At 33.1% G+C, this 14,976-nt stretch overlaps 2 protein-coding genes across 3 annotated transcripts in view; both read left to right on the plus strand.

The window, feature by feature from the left end:
- Nucleotides 1-14,976, plus strand: part of LOC135835115 (uncharacterized) — a 473,170-nt gene that overhangs the window by 130,906 nt on the left and 327,288 nt on the right. The gene's annotated exons all lie outside the window — the stretch shown is intronic.
- The window catches only part of LOC135835114 (G-protein coupled receptor moody), a 267,377-nt gene that overhangs the window by 85,074 nt on the left and 167,327 nt on the right, over nt 1-14,976 (plus strand). Inside the window, exon 2 of one of the 2 annotated variants that reach the window (XM_065349213.1) lies at nt 12,426-12,576. In XM_065349213.1, the coding sequence (XP_065205285.1) occupies nt 12,426-12,576 (151 nt within the window). Of the gene's footprint in view, nt 1-11,901; nt 12,577-14,976 lie in introns of those variants that run through there. The other variant, XM_065349210.1, reaches the window with a different exon arrangement.

Raw genomic sequence — 14,976 nt, forward strand, 5'->3', positions numbered from 1 at the left:
TGATTCATACACACGAATTACTAATCGTATATAACATGTAAACCCAACTACCTACCTACGCTGTCCACGTACACGATTGTGGGTGACGACGCGATGTCAATCACAAGAATTCTCAAGTATGTATGTACTTCGAATCTCTTCTAATACGATAGACGCGATCGCCTTTCATTTTCAATCTTAATTTTATCATGTAATAGGTAGCACTTACCCAATCATCAACGAGGAGAATGAACCGATCACGAATCAAATTCGAATCTCGAACCGCACCAGCCTGAAACGCACAAAAATACTTGTAGTAAATTTAAAAAGCCAACGGAATTGTTCCAACATCGAACTAAACATACAATAGGAAGTTATTAATTGTGAGGGCTTTGTAACTTCCTGACGGGGCGCGAACCCATACACACAACATTGCCTAGTCCAATTAACCATTTAAGTTTTCAGCCCCCTCCGCAGGCATTAACTCATTTTTCTCCGCCACCCAATGTAAGTACATGCAACTATTAATCGTATATCTGAGTCTGGCGTCCCGCACCGACCGATCGTAATTATACAATTTCTTAATTAGTCATCCGATTTAAACGATGCAGAGAACTGTATATTACACAGATGACTAGGTGGTCACGCTGTCTCCACAGACTGTATCTTAAATGAGTCAACTTCGCGGCGATTTGTAAAAGTAATGAGTCAATTTCATCTCCACAACATGAATTCAGTGTTCGAGTATTTATTATGTGTGGAAGTACATTACACTTCCTTCATTTTTTTTTACACGATAAAAATGTTTATTTTGGTGGGAAGTGGGGGGGGGGGGGGGGGAGGGCGAGTCGGAGGAAAGATACTGCATGAAAAACTTCATCAACATCTTACAGGGGAGATATTCCAAATCAAATGGCCAACAACTTTTCGAACCGAATAAAACTAAATCAAAAGAACATGCAAAAACACATCTCGTGCTAAAATAAATTTTGGATGTCGAAATGCAATTTAGATTTTTCGGAGTTTTCTTAAAAATTTAAGGCTCAAAAATAAGTACCAAAAATCAAAATTTTACCAAATCAAATTAGAAAGCAGAGAATTGGCACACACGGTATCCCCCCCCCCCGAATCAATTGGAAACTGGTTCGACTTGTTTTGAGCAGTTCTGGAGTCTTCAGCAGATTTTTGAAAGTTGAAATTTTCACAAATTTTACCCAATAATGTTGGGAATTTGAAATTTTTTTTAAAATACCGTAATTTCAACATTCTGAGTCGATTGGAGGTGGTTTATTAGAGATGTTCTGGAGCCTACAACCATATTTTGGAAATTCCAGGTTTTCAAAAAGTGCTATAAAAATCGTCCAAGTAAACTTACCATTTTTTTTTACTCATTTGTATCTTAATAGGTATTAGTCAGTTTTTTTTCAACCATGTATTTGGAAAAATGCATTCATCACAGGTAAATATGTAGGTATTTACAATTTCTCTGAAATTCACAATTCACGAGTATCAGCGAGTTGGTAGTATTGGTCTTTCAATGAATTTAATTTACATTAAATGAAAAGTGAAAAACGTAGAAAGAATTGACAAATTTGGCCCAAACCCGATTGATGGTGTAATGGGAAGCTTTTTATGACATATCGTGAGAAAAAAATTTTCAGCCGAAATTGACCAATTTGGACAGAAAAAAAAACATGAAAAAATCAGTTTTTTGCATGTTTGAAGGCCTTTTAGCTATGCCTATAAAAAATTGACCCCGAAGATAAGCTTGAAAAATTTTTAACGAATTTCCATAAATAACCCTCGGTAGCATAATTAACATCCCTACAAGTTTGAAAAAAATCAATTAAAAACCACTTTTTAAGCTGCGTCCAGATGGTCCAATATATTTTACAAATCTAGAGATTTGTCAAATATATCGGATCGTGTGGACACACTGATTACTCATCAAATAAATTTGAAGTGATTTGAAAACCAATTAACTTCATTTTTGATGATTTTCAAGTTCACTCTGAAAATCATCCAATATTTCCATCAATTGAGTCGAATTGCGTCGCGTCGGCGCGGAACATTATCACTTGATAATTTTTTAACGTTTGATGAGAAAATCAGTTGAAGTGTGGTTTGAGATTGGAATTATATCATTTTATGAGTAAAATCGTTTTCCAGAATAGTTTACATACCTTCTTTTTTTTTTGAGTGAGAAATAATTGAGAATTAATACTGAAATAATTCAACTTTTGTCAGACAACTTTCCTCATGCATTTCTTGATTCAGTTGATTCCCATAACCACCAAGTGTTTAAATTACATTAGAAAGATCCCTAACATCATTAAAGTTTATTACTTATTCATTGGGAAAAATGAAAAACAATAGCAATTTGAGTGAGAAATTACGAAAATCACTCAAAATTGCAACAATATCACTCTCTTATCACGTTATCACAGCAGATGATTGGAAGTCTTGTCATTCAGAGATTTGAACGTGTGAACGTTCTGACAGGCGTTCAAATCATCAAATACAGATTTGATCGAAATATTTGACAAATCAGATTTGTCAAATATATTGGACCGTCTGGACGCAGCTTTAATTGAAATTGAAATTTCACCCCTTTTGAATAGGTTCCCATTCAACAATAACCAAAGACCACACTAATTTCAAAGTAAATGTCGATTCATAAATGTCGATTCATCCACATCAGTCACTTTTGAATACTTCATGTCGATGTGAATTTCGACCCAATTGTCGATGTAATTGTCGATGTAATTGTCGACCAATGTTGATCAACATTCATGTAAACAATTGGTTATGACATTGACATCAACACATACATCCACAATACCTATTAACGTCATTTTCAAAATTTGAGAAAAATCTTTGAAAATTTGGTCGTGGTTGGTGTTTATGTAATTTGTGGACCATCAACTTTCACATCGACATATCATTGACAACTCCAAACCATGAAAAAATGAATAATTTTGTAAATGCCATCAACAATTTGTTCTTCTCTTCAAACAAGATGATATTTTAAAATGTTAACTGAACTTTTAAACGCTAAAACAAAATTTTAATTCTGAAAAATTGGTTGACATAGTTGTGGACATAAATTTTGAGCATCAAATTTTACATCAACATGTCAACATCGCATGTCAAGGTATCAGAAATAATGAGAAAATTTCAAAAATGTTCACTAACCTGGCTTATTTACAGACAGAAAATTCCTACTAAATAACTAATTGATCACTTTTCTATCATACGAGTAATATTGGAAAAAAACATGGTCAGTACAAATGTCGACGTCGACAATTGTTGTGCAGGTAAGAGGTGAATTGACTATCTAAAAATGTCATCCCAGTGGTTCTAGGTCATAAGGAATAACTTCTACTGGTTAGTTTCAAAATCCGAGGACAAGGCAAAATGATCTATTTTTCCCAGCTCAGCCTATGCTCTTTCAGCATTCTATGTTGATTTTGTGACATTTCAATTTTATTTCAAGGATTTCCAAATATTCACTAAAAATTGAGAAATACTTTCTGCAAGTTTGGGATATCTCTCCTGTCACCCATGCATTGACTCCCCCCCCCCTCACTTCATCACAAGTGATTCGTGTCTGAAATAAGGCCAGATTATTTCTTTCAGTTTTTCATCTCATTAACAAACTACTTCGAAATCCACAACTTTGACAACACAAAATGTAAGGGTTAAAAGAACAGATTTTTGAGTAAAAAACATTTTTTGAAATTTTGTCAAAATGGCCGATTTTGTCATAGCGGGTCACATAATACTATCGAACTATTTGGAATCAAACATGCATTAGGTATCACTAATCTCCAATATTCCTCAACCGTATTTCCTGATCCATATTGACTATCTTAGTTCTCTACAGACAATTGACAACATGGAAAATGAAAACAACAGTTCACTTGTTGACCAAATTCACTATCTATTACAGTACATTAACATCTCAACAAAAAACTATCACATTTCTCTGGATCCCCAGCCATAAGAGACTAACATCCAATGAAGAGACCGATGAACAGAAATGTTGATCACCAAAGAATTAATTACCATGTTATGAACTCCAAAACCACTAGAAACATACAATCTTACAACACTGGAAGTTCAAAATGGAATCAAACAAATAACCCTCCATCAGCATTATTAAAAAAACACAATCTCTTAAAACTGTTCTGTTTGTATACAAGAAACCAAAGAAAACAAAATCATCAATGTAGCGATTAGAAGAGTGTTTATCAGACATACTAGAGTGACACACAAGCACATCCTAAAGAAGACACCAAGACCTCAGACATGTCCCTTTTGTCTATAGAATCATAGAGTGGATTTGACGTCAAACACATGATTCTACACTGTACCAACTTCAACACATCAACAGTGAAAGAAGAAAATATAAAACAAATCTTCTTTCTCTATAAAATCTTTTAAATCTGGCACATTCAGGGCTGTTAAATTACCGTAATTTATTCGCTGGTAAAATACGGCGGTAAAATATGGTATTTTACGGTACCTATTTATGGTATTTTACTAATTTGAATATGAAGAGTTATTTTTTGTAGTTTGACTTCAAAGTTCTGAACTTTTGACCTGCCTCTGAAGTAAATTTTCATCTGTTTTAGGTGTTATTACTTATTAAAGATTATAGAAAATTTTCTGTGGAAATTTTTTGGAAATTTATGGGGAAAATTTTTGGTAACTTTCAAATCATAAATTTCCATGGAAAGTTGGAAATTTATGAAGGAAAGATGGAAAATATGTGTTAATTTGGCTTTTTGGTAAATTATGGTAAAATACGGTAATAAACTTTTGGTAAAATGCTGTAAAATACGGTAAAATACCGCCGTAATTTACCAACATGAATTACGTTACAGCCCTGGGCACATTATCTTCTAGACACAACATTGTATAAATTTATACTTAGTTTAAATTAAGTATGTATTTTTGAACTCACAAAGTAACCTAAAAGGTCGAAGTGAGTATAATTTCAAACAAGTAAAATAAATAAATAAATAAAATTAAAAACGTTCTTAAACTGGGTATGCAATTTTTCAATGTTTTTTCGAATTTTGTTGCTCTTGAGTAAAAAATGCTCTTTGAAACATACATTTCTCTCCATGATGCCCAATTTTAGAGCTAAAAAAAGTTAATGCAACAACAGAAGTTTTCTAAAAGTAGGAGATAATGTATTTCAACCCCCTTCAATTCATTAAGGACCTTTCATATCCCAAATTAATACCATTATAGTAGGTACTGGTACATATTAATAAAATTCAATTTTTCAGACAAAAAACTTTTGAAGTGGAAGATTTGTTATTTTTTAAACAAATAAGACACATAAACTGCTATTTGTGGACCCTCAGCAAGTACAAAGTACATCAAAGAATTAGAGCCTATGCTGTGTGCTCTGAAAATTTTAAAAATATGCAGTTAAAAAATCAGATATTTTCAAAAATTCACCAAACATGAGAAATTATTTCAATAACGATGTTTTTGAACAGTTCCCATTTTCGCTATTGCCTTTTTAGCTGCAATCAAAACCAGATTCCTCAAATTTACACCTTCTTTGTAAGCCAAACACCGACAAAATGAATAAGCCATTTGAAAATTTGAATAGATGCTATTTCATGTAGCAGAAAAAGTAGTTCAAAGCGCTATTTCTTGAAATAATAGGTATGTAAAAGGTCAAGTAAAAACGACCAAGTTGGTCAAGAATTTCATAATTATTTTTATGCGAAAAAATAATGCACAAAAAGGTGAAACCCCTTTTCTTTTTTTTTCAAAATTAATGTTTTTTGAATTTTTCAGCAGCGATCCTAAAGGCTTTACCAAAATAAAAAAATAAAAAAAAACAACTGATTTCATTTCCAAATTTTCCACGTTCTTTTTCCTCGTGTTCCTTTCCAAATTCTAGATTAGGTTACTATTTCTCATCAACTTTCAACGAACCTCCAAACACAGACATTAAATCATCAGTTCATTTGCAGTTGCACGAAAAAAAATATCAATTAACTAGGTACCTATATCAAAACCTGTTATCAATTCATCTCACAATTTCCACATCACAACTTCTTTTTTCGACTAATAAATTTGAATATTCATCTTACAAAAATTTAGAGCATTCACGATGAATTTCCTGCCCACCGTTGAGTGCGAAAGATTTTTTTTCTTACTTTTCTTACAGCGAAACAGCAAACGATAAATAAACTTTTTCTTTGGCTTTGGGTCAAAAACTTAAAATCAGTATCCAATTTAAGGACATTAAAAGAAAAGAAAAGGCAAAAACCTTAGGAAGATGCGGAGCAGCGCCGAAAAGATATTTATTTAGAGGGCACGTTTATAAATCTCTGTACCAGTTAACGTTACACTTAAATAACTGTCAGATAACGTTAACTATATTCAGGGGCGTGTATACTAGATACCAGCACCAACAGTAGCATGAGATACAAGATACCCAGTTCCCGGACCAGTGTCTTTTTCGTTTTCATTTATAAGTAATAGTTCATCGTAATCATTAGAAACACTAGCCAACGTGCTTTTCAAAGTGAAGGTGATTATTGGCAGAGTGAACCAAAACGTTGGTCGTACATTTTACCAATTTATTGGGTCAATTCGTTGATTTGTGTTTTCAGACGAACGAAAGGGAAACAACTCCAAGTGTAAAAAGAACACAGAACACTACGAGGTATCAAGTTCTTATCAGGAAAAAAAAAGAATTATCACGTCTTGGTAAAGTCAACAGCTATGAGCTAATTACGAGAAAAGAACTGAACAGACTATAGATATAAAAAAAAAGAGGGAAAAAATAAAACCCCGAAAAGAATAAAGAAAGGCCATTGACTTATAATTTTTTACGGTTTCGAATACCTACTTTATTTGTTGCTCAAATATTTAATTATCCTCTTCACGCTGCTATCCTTTTATATTTTAATCTTCTCCGTTCGATTCTTCGATAAACAATTCTTCCTGAAAATCTCGAGATTTTTTTTTGTTGAAATTTTTAAACCGGGAGATCCCCAAGGAAACGCAATTTTATCAATTTTTTTCCCCCAAGAAATACATTTCTCACATATTACCTACGTTGATTTTATTCGTCAACAAGACATCTTTTTTTCTCTGCTAAAAACACGATTGACGAAGCCTCAAGTATTGACATAAAACCATGATTTACCGAAGTCCTATACCCAGCAAGCGAGCATTCGACAAATTTACAAAGACTCTAAAAGGCATCGCCTTTTAAAATTTTAAATTACAATACAAACAAAATGAAATGCCCGGGAAATTCTGCCTTTTGTTGAAATAATCGTCAGTTCGGGTTTTCTTCACCATCTTTACAGACTACGAATCTCAAAAGGAGAATGAACTCCTTGGGGGAAACGTCGTCACCTCGACAACGTTCCGTTCTTCTTTCGGATAACAATGTACTCGTAACAATTTCGCGGAAAATTTCTTTTCATACCGACAACACAATTCACGCATTTTGGATAAAATTGTACGCAATGTTAAATAGTCGTCTATCGCTGCTTATACCTATATAGTTGATAATGGAATTTGAAAATATTTTTCAACTTTACCTACCTGTTTTCGAGAATGCTTTTCTGCTTTGGCCATAGTCGAAATTTCAATTTCCTTGAAATTAAATCAACAAGTTTTTTTCGCCGCGATTCCCCGAGCACTTGGGAGGTCATTGATCTGCAACAAAAATAGCACTGATGGAATGAAAATAGTCGTAGTAGACAAGCAGCCGCATGAGAGCCGAATTTTTTAGATTCTAAGAGATTACCATATTCCTTCTCAAAGCGTTGTACAAAAAAAATGAATTCCTTACTGAATTTTCAACATAGCAGAATCGAAATTTTCCGTGTAAGTTTTTAGGCGTTCTCTTTGTAATCGGGATGTTTCAAACAACAATATATCCTCCAACAGATCGAACGAGGCGAAAAGATTAGAATCCAAGAAACACTTGAGGCATCAATTAAGTCTACTTTTCAAATATCACCCCCTACCCCCTCAAAAAAAATCCATCAGAAATTGGTACAAAAAGCATTGGGACGAAAAATGTGACTTATAAAATTCAAAGAAATGCAAGGTGTCTACTTAATAAAAATCCTCAAATTTACAAAAAAAGACTTTTTCAGGACTTTGTGGAATATTTTTGAACACTTCTGCAGGATTGAACACGGTGTTTCCCAGATTTGACTCCACCTCGTATACCCTATCAATAATACGCTCCTGAGGTTTGATGTAAGAAAATTTCTCAAATTTTCATAATATGTACGTACGTAAACGTATAGGTATACAGCTGTTTCTTTTTAAAAACTCATCACTTTTTCGCTGTTTTTTTTTTCAACATTTTTTAAAACTCATTAGGTACCTAGAAGACGGCTGAACTGATTTCGATGAAACTTGAAATCTCACGAAGCCTCCTATCCACCATTCCCAACAAATGTTTATTAACAAGTGAATCTGTTTTCAAACGAATTTGTTTACGCATAAATTGATTCAATTCTCAGTAAATTGTTCGTGAGGGTAGATATTAATTTCATTTAAGGGAATCATTCATGAACGAATTGATCAATTTTTGAAAGAACCATTCGCTGACGAATTGATCAATTTTTCAATCTATGAATCAACTCGTTCGCGAATAATTCACCGAAAATTATTCAATTCGTTCGTGAATGATTCATCAAAAATTAAGTAAATGAATCGATTCGTCCGCAAACGAATCACTGATACGAATCAATTCGTTCGCGAATGATTCACCAAAAATTATTTAATTCGATCGTGAATGATTTACCAAAAATTAAGTAGATGAACCGATTCGTACGCGAATGATTCACCAAAAATTATTCGATTTGTGATTGATGTAGCGAAAATTAGGTAAATGAATCGATTCGCTCGCAAACGAGTCTCTCATACGAATCAATTCGTTCGCGAATGATTCACCAAAAATTATTCAACTCATTCGTGAATAATTCATCAAAAATTAAGTAAATGAATCGATTCGTTCGCGAATGATTTACCAAAAAATTATTGAATTCGTTCGCGAACAATTCATAAAAAATTATTCAATTCGTTTGTGAATGATTAACCAAAAATTAAGTAAATGAATCGATTCATTCACGAACGAGTCACATACAAATCAATTCGTTCGCGAATGATTCACTAAAAATTATTCAATTCATTTGTGAATGATTTACCGATAATTAAGTAAATGAATTGATTCGTTCGCGAATGATTCATCAAAAATTATTCAATTCGTTCGTGAACGATTTACCAAGAATTAGGTAAATGAATCGATTCGTTCGCGAACGAGTCACTCATACGAATCAATTCGTTCGCGAACAATTCATCAAAAACTATTCAATTCGTTCGCGAACGATTCACCAAAAATTATTCAATTCGTTCGTTAATGATTCACCAAAAATTAAGTAAATGAATCGATTCGTCCGCAAACGAGTCACTTATACGAATCAATTCGTTTACGAATGATTCACCAAAAATTATTCAGTTCGTTCGTGAATGATTTACCAAGAATTAAGTAAATGAACTGATCCGTTCGCGAATGATTCACCAAAAATTATGCAATTTGTTCGTGATTGATGTAGCGAAAATTAGGAAATGAATCGATTCACTTGCGAGTAAGTCACTCATACGAATCAATTCGTTCGCGAATGATTCACCAAAATTTATTCAATTCGTTCGCGAACGATTCACCAAAAATCATTCAATACATTCGTGAATAATTCACCAAAAATTAGGTAAATGAATCGATTCGTTCGCGAACGAGTCATTTACACAAATCAATTCGTTCGCGAACGAGTCATTTACACAAATCAATTCGTTCGCGAATGATTTACCAAATTATTCAATTCGTTCGCGAACGATTCATCAAAAACTATTCAATTCGTTCGTGAATGATTCACCGAAAATCAAGTAAATGAATCGATTCGTTCGCGCACGAGTCACTTATACTAGTCAATTCGTTCGCGAATGATTCACCAAAAATTATTCAATTCGTTCGTTAATGATTCACCAAAAATTGAGTAACTGCATCGATTTGTTAGCGATCGAGTCACTTATACGAATCAATTCGTTCGCGCACGAGTCACTTATACTAGTCAATTCGTTCGCGAATGATTCACCAAAAACTATTCAATTCGTTCGTTAATGATTCACCAAAAATTGAGTAACTGCATCGATTTGTTAGCGATCGAGTCACTTATACAAATCAATTCGTTCGCGAATGATTCACCAAAAATTAAGTAAATAAATCGATTTGTTGGCGAATGATTCACCAAAAATTATTCAATTTGTTCGTGAATGATGTAGCGAAAATTAGGTAAATGAATCGATTCGTTCGCGAACGAGTCACTCATACAAATCAATTCGTTCGCGAATGATTCACCAAAAATTATTAAAATTATTCAATTTGTTCATGAATGATTCAACAAAAATTGAGTAAATGAATCGATTCATTCGCGAACGAGTCACTCATACGAATCAATTCGTTCGCGAATGATTCACCAACAATTATTCAATTTGTTCGCCAACGCAAAGCATTCACTAAAAAATTCAATTCGTTCGCTAATGATTCACCAACTATTAATCAATTCGTTCGCGAGTGATTCATCTAAAACTCAATCAATTTGTTCAATCGCCAATCGGTTGTAATTGATTCGATTCGATTTATTTTGCTTGAAAACAGATCAATTCCTGTTACAATAGTTTCACAAAAACCGAATCAATCGTAAATTAATTGATCCGATTGCGAATGATTCACCAAGAAATCAATCAATTTATTTAATAATCAATCATTCGTAAATGATTCGATTCGATTGTAAACAGATCAATTGCTATGTTATAAATGTTTCAAAAAAGTGAATCATTTTGTTCGTAAAAGATTTGTATTTGAAGAAAAGTCGGTCTTAATGAGTGAGTGTTTTTTTTTTTGTTTTTTTTTGAGTAAATTGATGTTTTGAAAATTTTTTCTGCTGAAATATTTCGCATTAATTGAGCCAAAACGTCGAAAGGTATAATTTCTGAAATTGGGGAAATATTTTTGGAACACTGTGATGACAATATTTCAGCGATTTTTACCAATTTCCAAAGGCCAAAAATGGTAGTAAACTGTTGGCTATTTTTCTCGATTTTTGCACGAGAAATTTTTGGTATCGCTCAAACTGTGTTACAATGCACGTTGCACGTTAGAATAATCACCGAATCAACGTTAAATTTCTCGTAAATAAATACGTAAATATAAAAAAATGGCACTCAAATTCAAGCTACAGGTTTCCAAAACGAGAAACCACCATAGACCTATCACAATAGCCAAATTTCTACACAAAAATCCGACCAAAACCCAACTCGAGAGATGTAATTACCATTACACGTAGCTCGTTAATTTGCAAACAGCAAAACAAAAATTTCAAAAGAGAAAACTCTTTTTGAACACCGGCAACTTTGAAAAGAAACACAGTCGTTTCAATTAAAACCCGCCTACATGATCATTGCTCGATTTTTAATTCATCTTAAAGATAGCAAAGTAAGTAAGTTTTTGATAGAAAGCAAAGTTCAATACCTTTTGCATAAACAAAACTTCCGTCCTTCGTCGTTGCTTTCGTTCGTCGAGAGAGAGAGAACTTTAATTAAAAGAAAAAACGTCTAATAATCGTTGTTCAAGATGACCCTCTTCACCCCTTCAAACTCCTTTACCACACGAAGAAAAAAGGCGGAGAAACAGACGACACATGCCACACCGATGTAGATATACTCGTATTCGTATCTGTGGTGAGAAAAAAAAGCAGCATCAGCAGCATCGAGAGTACGTACTCGGAAGAATAAAACATTACATCACACAGATTCGAGGTACATGTAAATGTTTGTGTGCGCATTCTGATAGAATACGTATGCAATTTGAGGAGTCTCGGTCTCGGAGAGGAAAAAACGAAAAGGTGGTAGAACGGCTGCGTTATCTTTTCTCGGTGTTTATCACTCGATGGTAGGTGCTCGGCGCGTTTCAACTTCGGAGCTTAGTACCCTTTCAGACGGTCGCGCTAAATCTACTGGGAAATTCGCGTTCGTGTACTCGAAAAAGGCGCGTCGCGAATCGCGTAATTTTTTTACTCGTAAATTTTTTCACTAAAATTTTGTTTACTTCGAAAATTAAGTATAATATTCTATTTTAAGCTATTTTCTTATTTTTTTTAAAAAAATGTAGATTTTCGAGTATATTTTTTCTACTCTGTCCTTCGACTCGATTCAATTATTACCATGCTGATTTAAAAACCCCGGAAGGAATTGCTACCCCGAAAACAGAATCGTTTTGTTGAAATGATGGATTATCTGTTCATCGGCGGGGGTGGAGGAGGCGTCACACCACAACGAATGGAAAATTTATCCGACCGTAATTGTCGCGAAAATTGTTCCAGAAACGCGGATGATTCTCCCGAGGACATTTTATTATTCGCCGGATACTCGACAGCGTTACTGCAGTTTGCCGCCATGTGCTGTTTATTGTTCATGATCGTCGGCATATTGGGTAATTTGATAACCATCGTCGCTCTTCTGGGATGCAAAAAGGTAAGGAATTTTTTCACCATTTTTTTGTATCATTAGCGCTTTGTCGAATTTAGTAATTTTTTGGTGTCATTTTTTTTCACTTGTAATGTGGGTCTTGCTCTCAATTTCTAAAATTCCTGCTAGTTTGAAAAAAATATGTTAGCAATTGTCAAAGCAGGAAATTTTCAACTTAAATTGAAATTTCACCCCTTTTGAAGGAGTTACAGGTGATTTAGCGATCTGAAAATTTTATCAGGGGGATTTTGTTGATTACTTTCTTAATAATTCTAGGATAGGGCCAAATTGCCTATTTTACCTAGTCATGCTCTTTCCAACTTATATTCATTTGCTTTGTTGGAAATGAAAGATTTGAGCTTTTTCAAAACTTTCATTTTCCAAAACGATTTTTTTTTCAAAACTCAACTTTTTTATGAATTAGCCAATTGGGTATTAGAGCACCCTATTACACTCTTTAAAACAATTTGTTTTCTCATCATGGGAACCTAAAGAATCTCCATAAAAGGTTAAATACCTAAAATCACAATCGTTTTTTTTGTATCATTCCTCTTCAAAAAAATATTATCAACAATTTTTTGTGATTTTTTTTCTGAATTTACGTCATTTTTAAATGAAAAAATTGGTGTTTTTGAATAAAAAAAGAGAAAGTGAAAAATAGATGTTGATTAATTAAAAAACACCTCTATTTGACTGGCAAACCAATTTTTGAACCAGGCAACGCTAAATCGAAATGAAATTTCATGTGCTTAAGTGTATGTTTTGATACTCGGTGAATTTTTAAAAAACAAATTTTTGGTTAAAAATGAAAAAAAATCAAAATTTTACCAAAATGTCATTGAAAGCTAAAATTTGAAAACCACGCGGAAAGAACCAGACAAGTCAACAATTTTCAAAAATGAGTTTTAGGGTCAAATTAAATTCACACTGAGAAGTAAAAAAATGTTGTCCATTTGAATTTAAAAAAAAAAAGATTTTTGTAGTAAAAATAGAGGAGGAGAGAGAAATGAGCTGAGACCAAATCTGAGGCGAAAGGATGAAAATTTCAACATTGATACGTACATATTTAGAATGCAGACATTCATCATTTTTATGAAATTCAAATTCACTACAAAATTAGAATATTTTGATACTTTAAAACGCCGTAGATAACACAAAATTTAAAAAACGTGACCTATCTAGTTCTTTCCATGTACTCTTCATTTGGTAAACACTCCATTTTCGACTCTTTAAATGACCCTGGCAGATTTATAAAGGCTGAAATTTTCAGCCAAATTTTACCCAATGAAATTAGAAAACTTGGATTCATTTTATACCTACTGTAATTTCCACATGCTGGGTCGATTGGAGGCAATTTCAAATCATTCTGGAATCTCCAGCCATATTTCAGAAATTCCAGATTTTCAAAAAGTGTCATAAAAATCATCAAAATTAAGATTAGCCCCCAATGGTGACTTATCTACTTGACCAGTAGCATATCAATTTTTCAAAATAGACTTCTACCTGCAGTTTAAAACCATTTTCAAATTTTCCATCATAAAATCGCTGGAGAAATACTTATTCATTTCTGAACTGACAGAAATAAATTTTGAAAAAATTATGAGCAATCGATCCAGGGGGTCACAAACAAGCTTTAATCGCGTTTATACGTGCTCAATTCAATTTCGACAGTTTTGTAAGGAACTTTTTGAAAATCTGGAATTTTTAAAATACTGCTGGAGGCTTCAGAACACTTTGAAACCACCTTTAATCGACTCAGCATGTAAAAATTAGGATATGAAAAATAATTTTTTGCTTATTTCACATCATTGGGTCAAACTTTGTGCAAATTTCAACGTTCAAAAATCGCTTGGAGACCCAGAACTGCTCAAAAAGGTTCGACACTATTTTCTTATCGATTGGGAGGTGGTCGAAAATAAGATACCTACATATTGAATTTTAGTTTTCAAGAGCAATTTCCTAAAATTTTCATTTTCCCTCATTTTTGACTGAAATTTGATTTTCAAAAATTCGCCAAGAATCAAAAAAATACTTCAGCATAAAAAATAAATGATGAAAAACAAAATAATGGTCACCCTATGGTAAATAAATAAGGTAATTAGCTATCAATATTTAATTGACTAAGTATCTCACAAAATTTCGTTCACTGAAAACTTTGAGCAACATGTCATAAGCTTATAAATTCACAAAAAAAACGATAAGCACAATTTTTTTTTTGTTTGAAACGAGCAGGGTTCAATATTCACATTTAATCATTACAAGTGTCATAGATTTTAACGTCTTTCTGTTCATTTAAATAAAATGTGAGAAAAAATGCATGCAGGCAACCGAATCATTGATCAATAAGTAGGGCAACCCAATATATTTTTTTGAATATTTTTTTGTTGCACTCCGATTACTTATAAA

Source organism: Planococcus citri, chromosome 2, assembly GCF_950023065.1.
Source record: "Planococcus citri chromosome 2, ihPlaCitr1.1, whole genome shotgun sequence".
Taxonomy (NCBI): Eukaryota; Metazoa; Arthropoda; class Insecta; order Hemiptera; family Pseudococcidae; genus Planococcus; species Planococcus citri.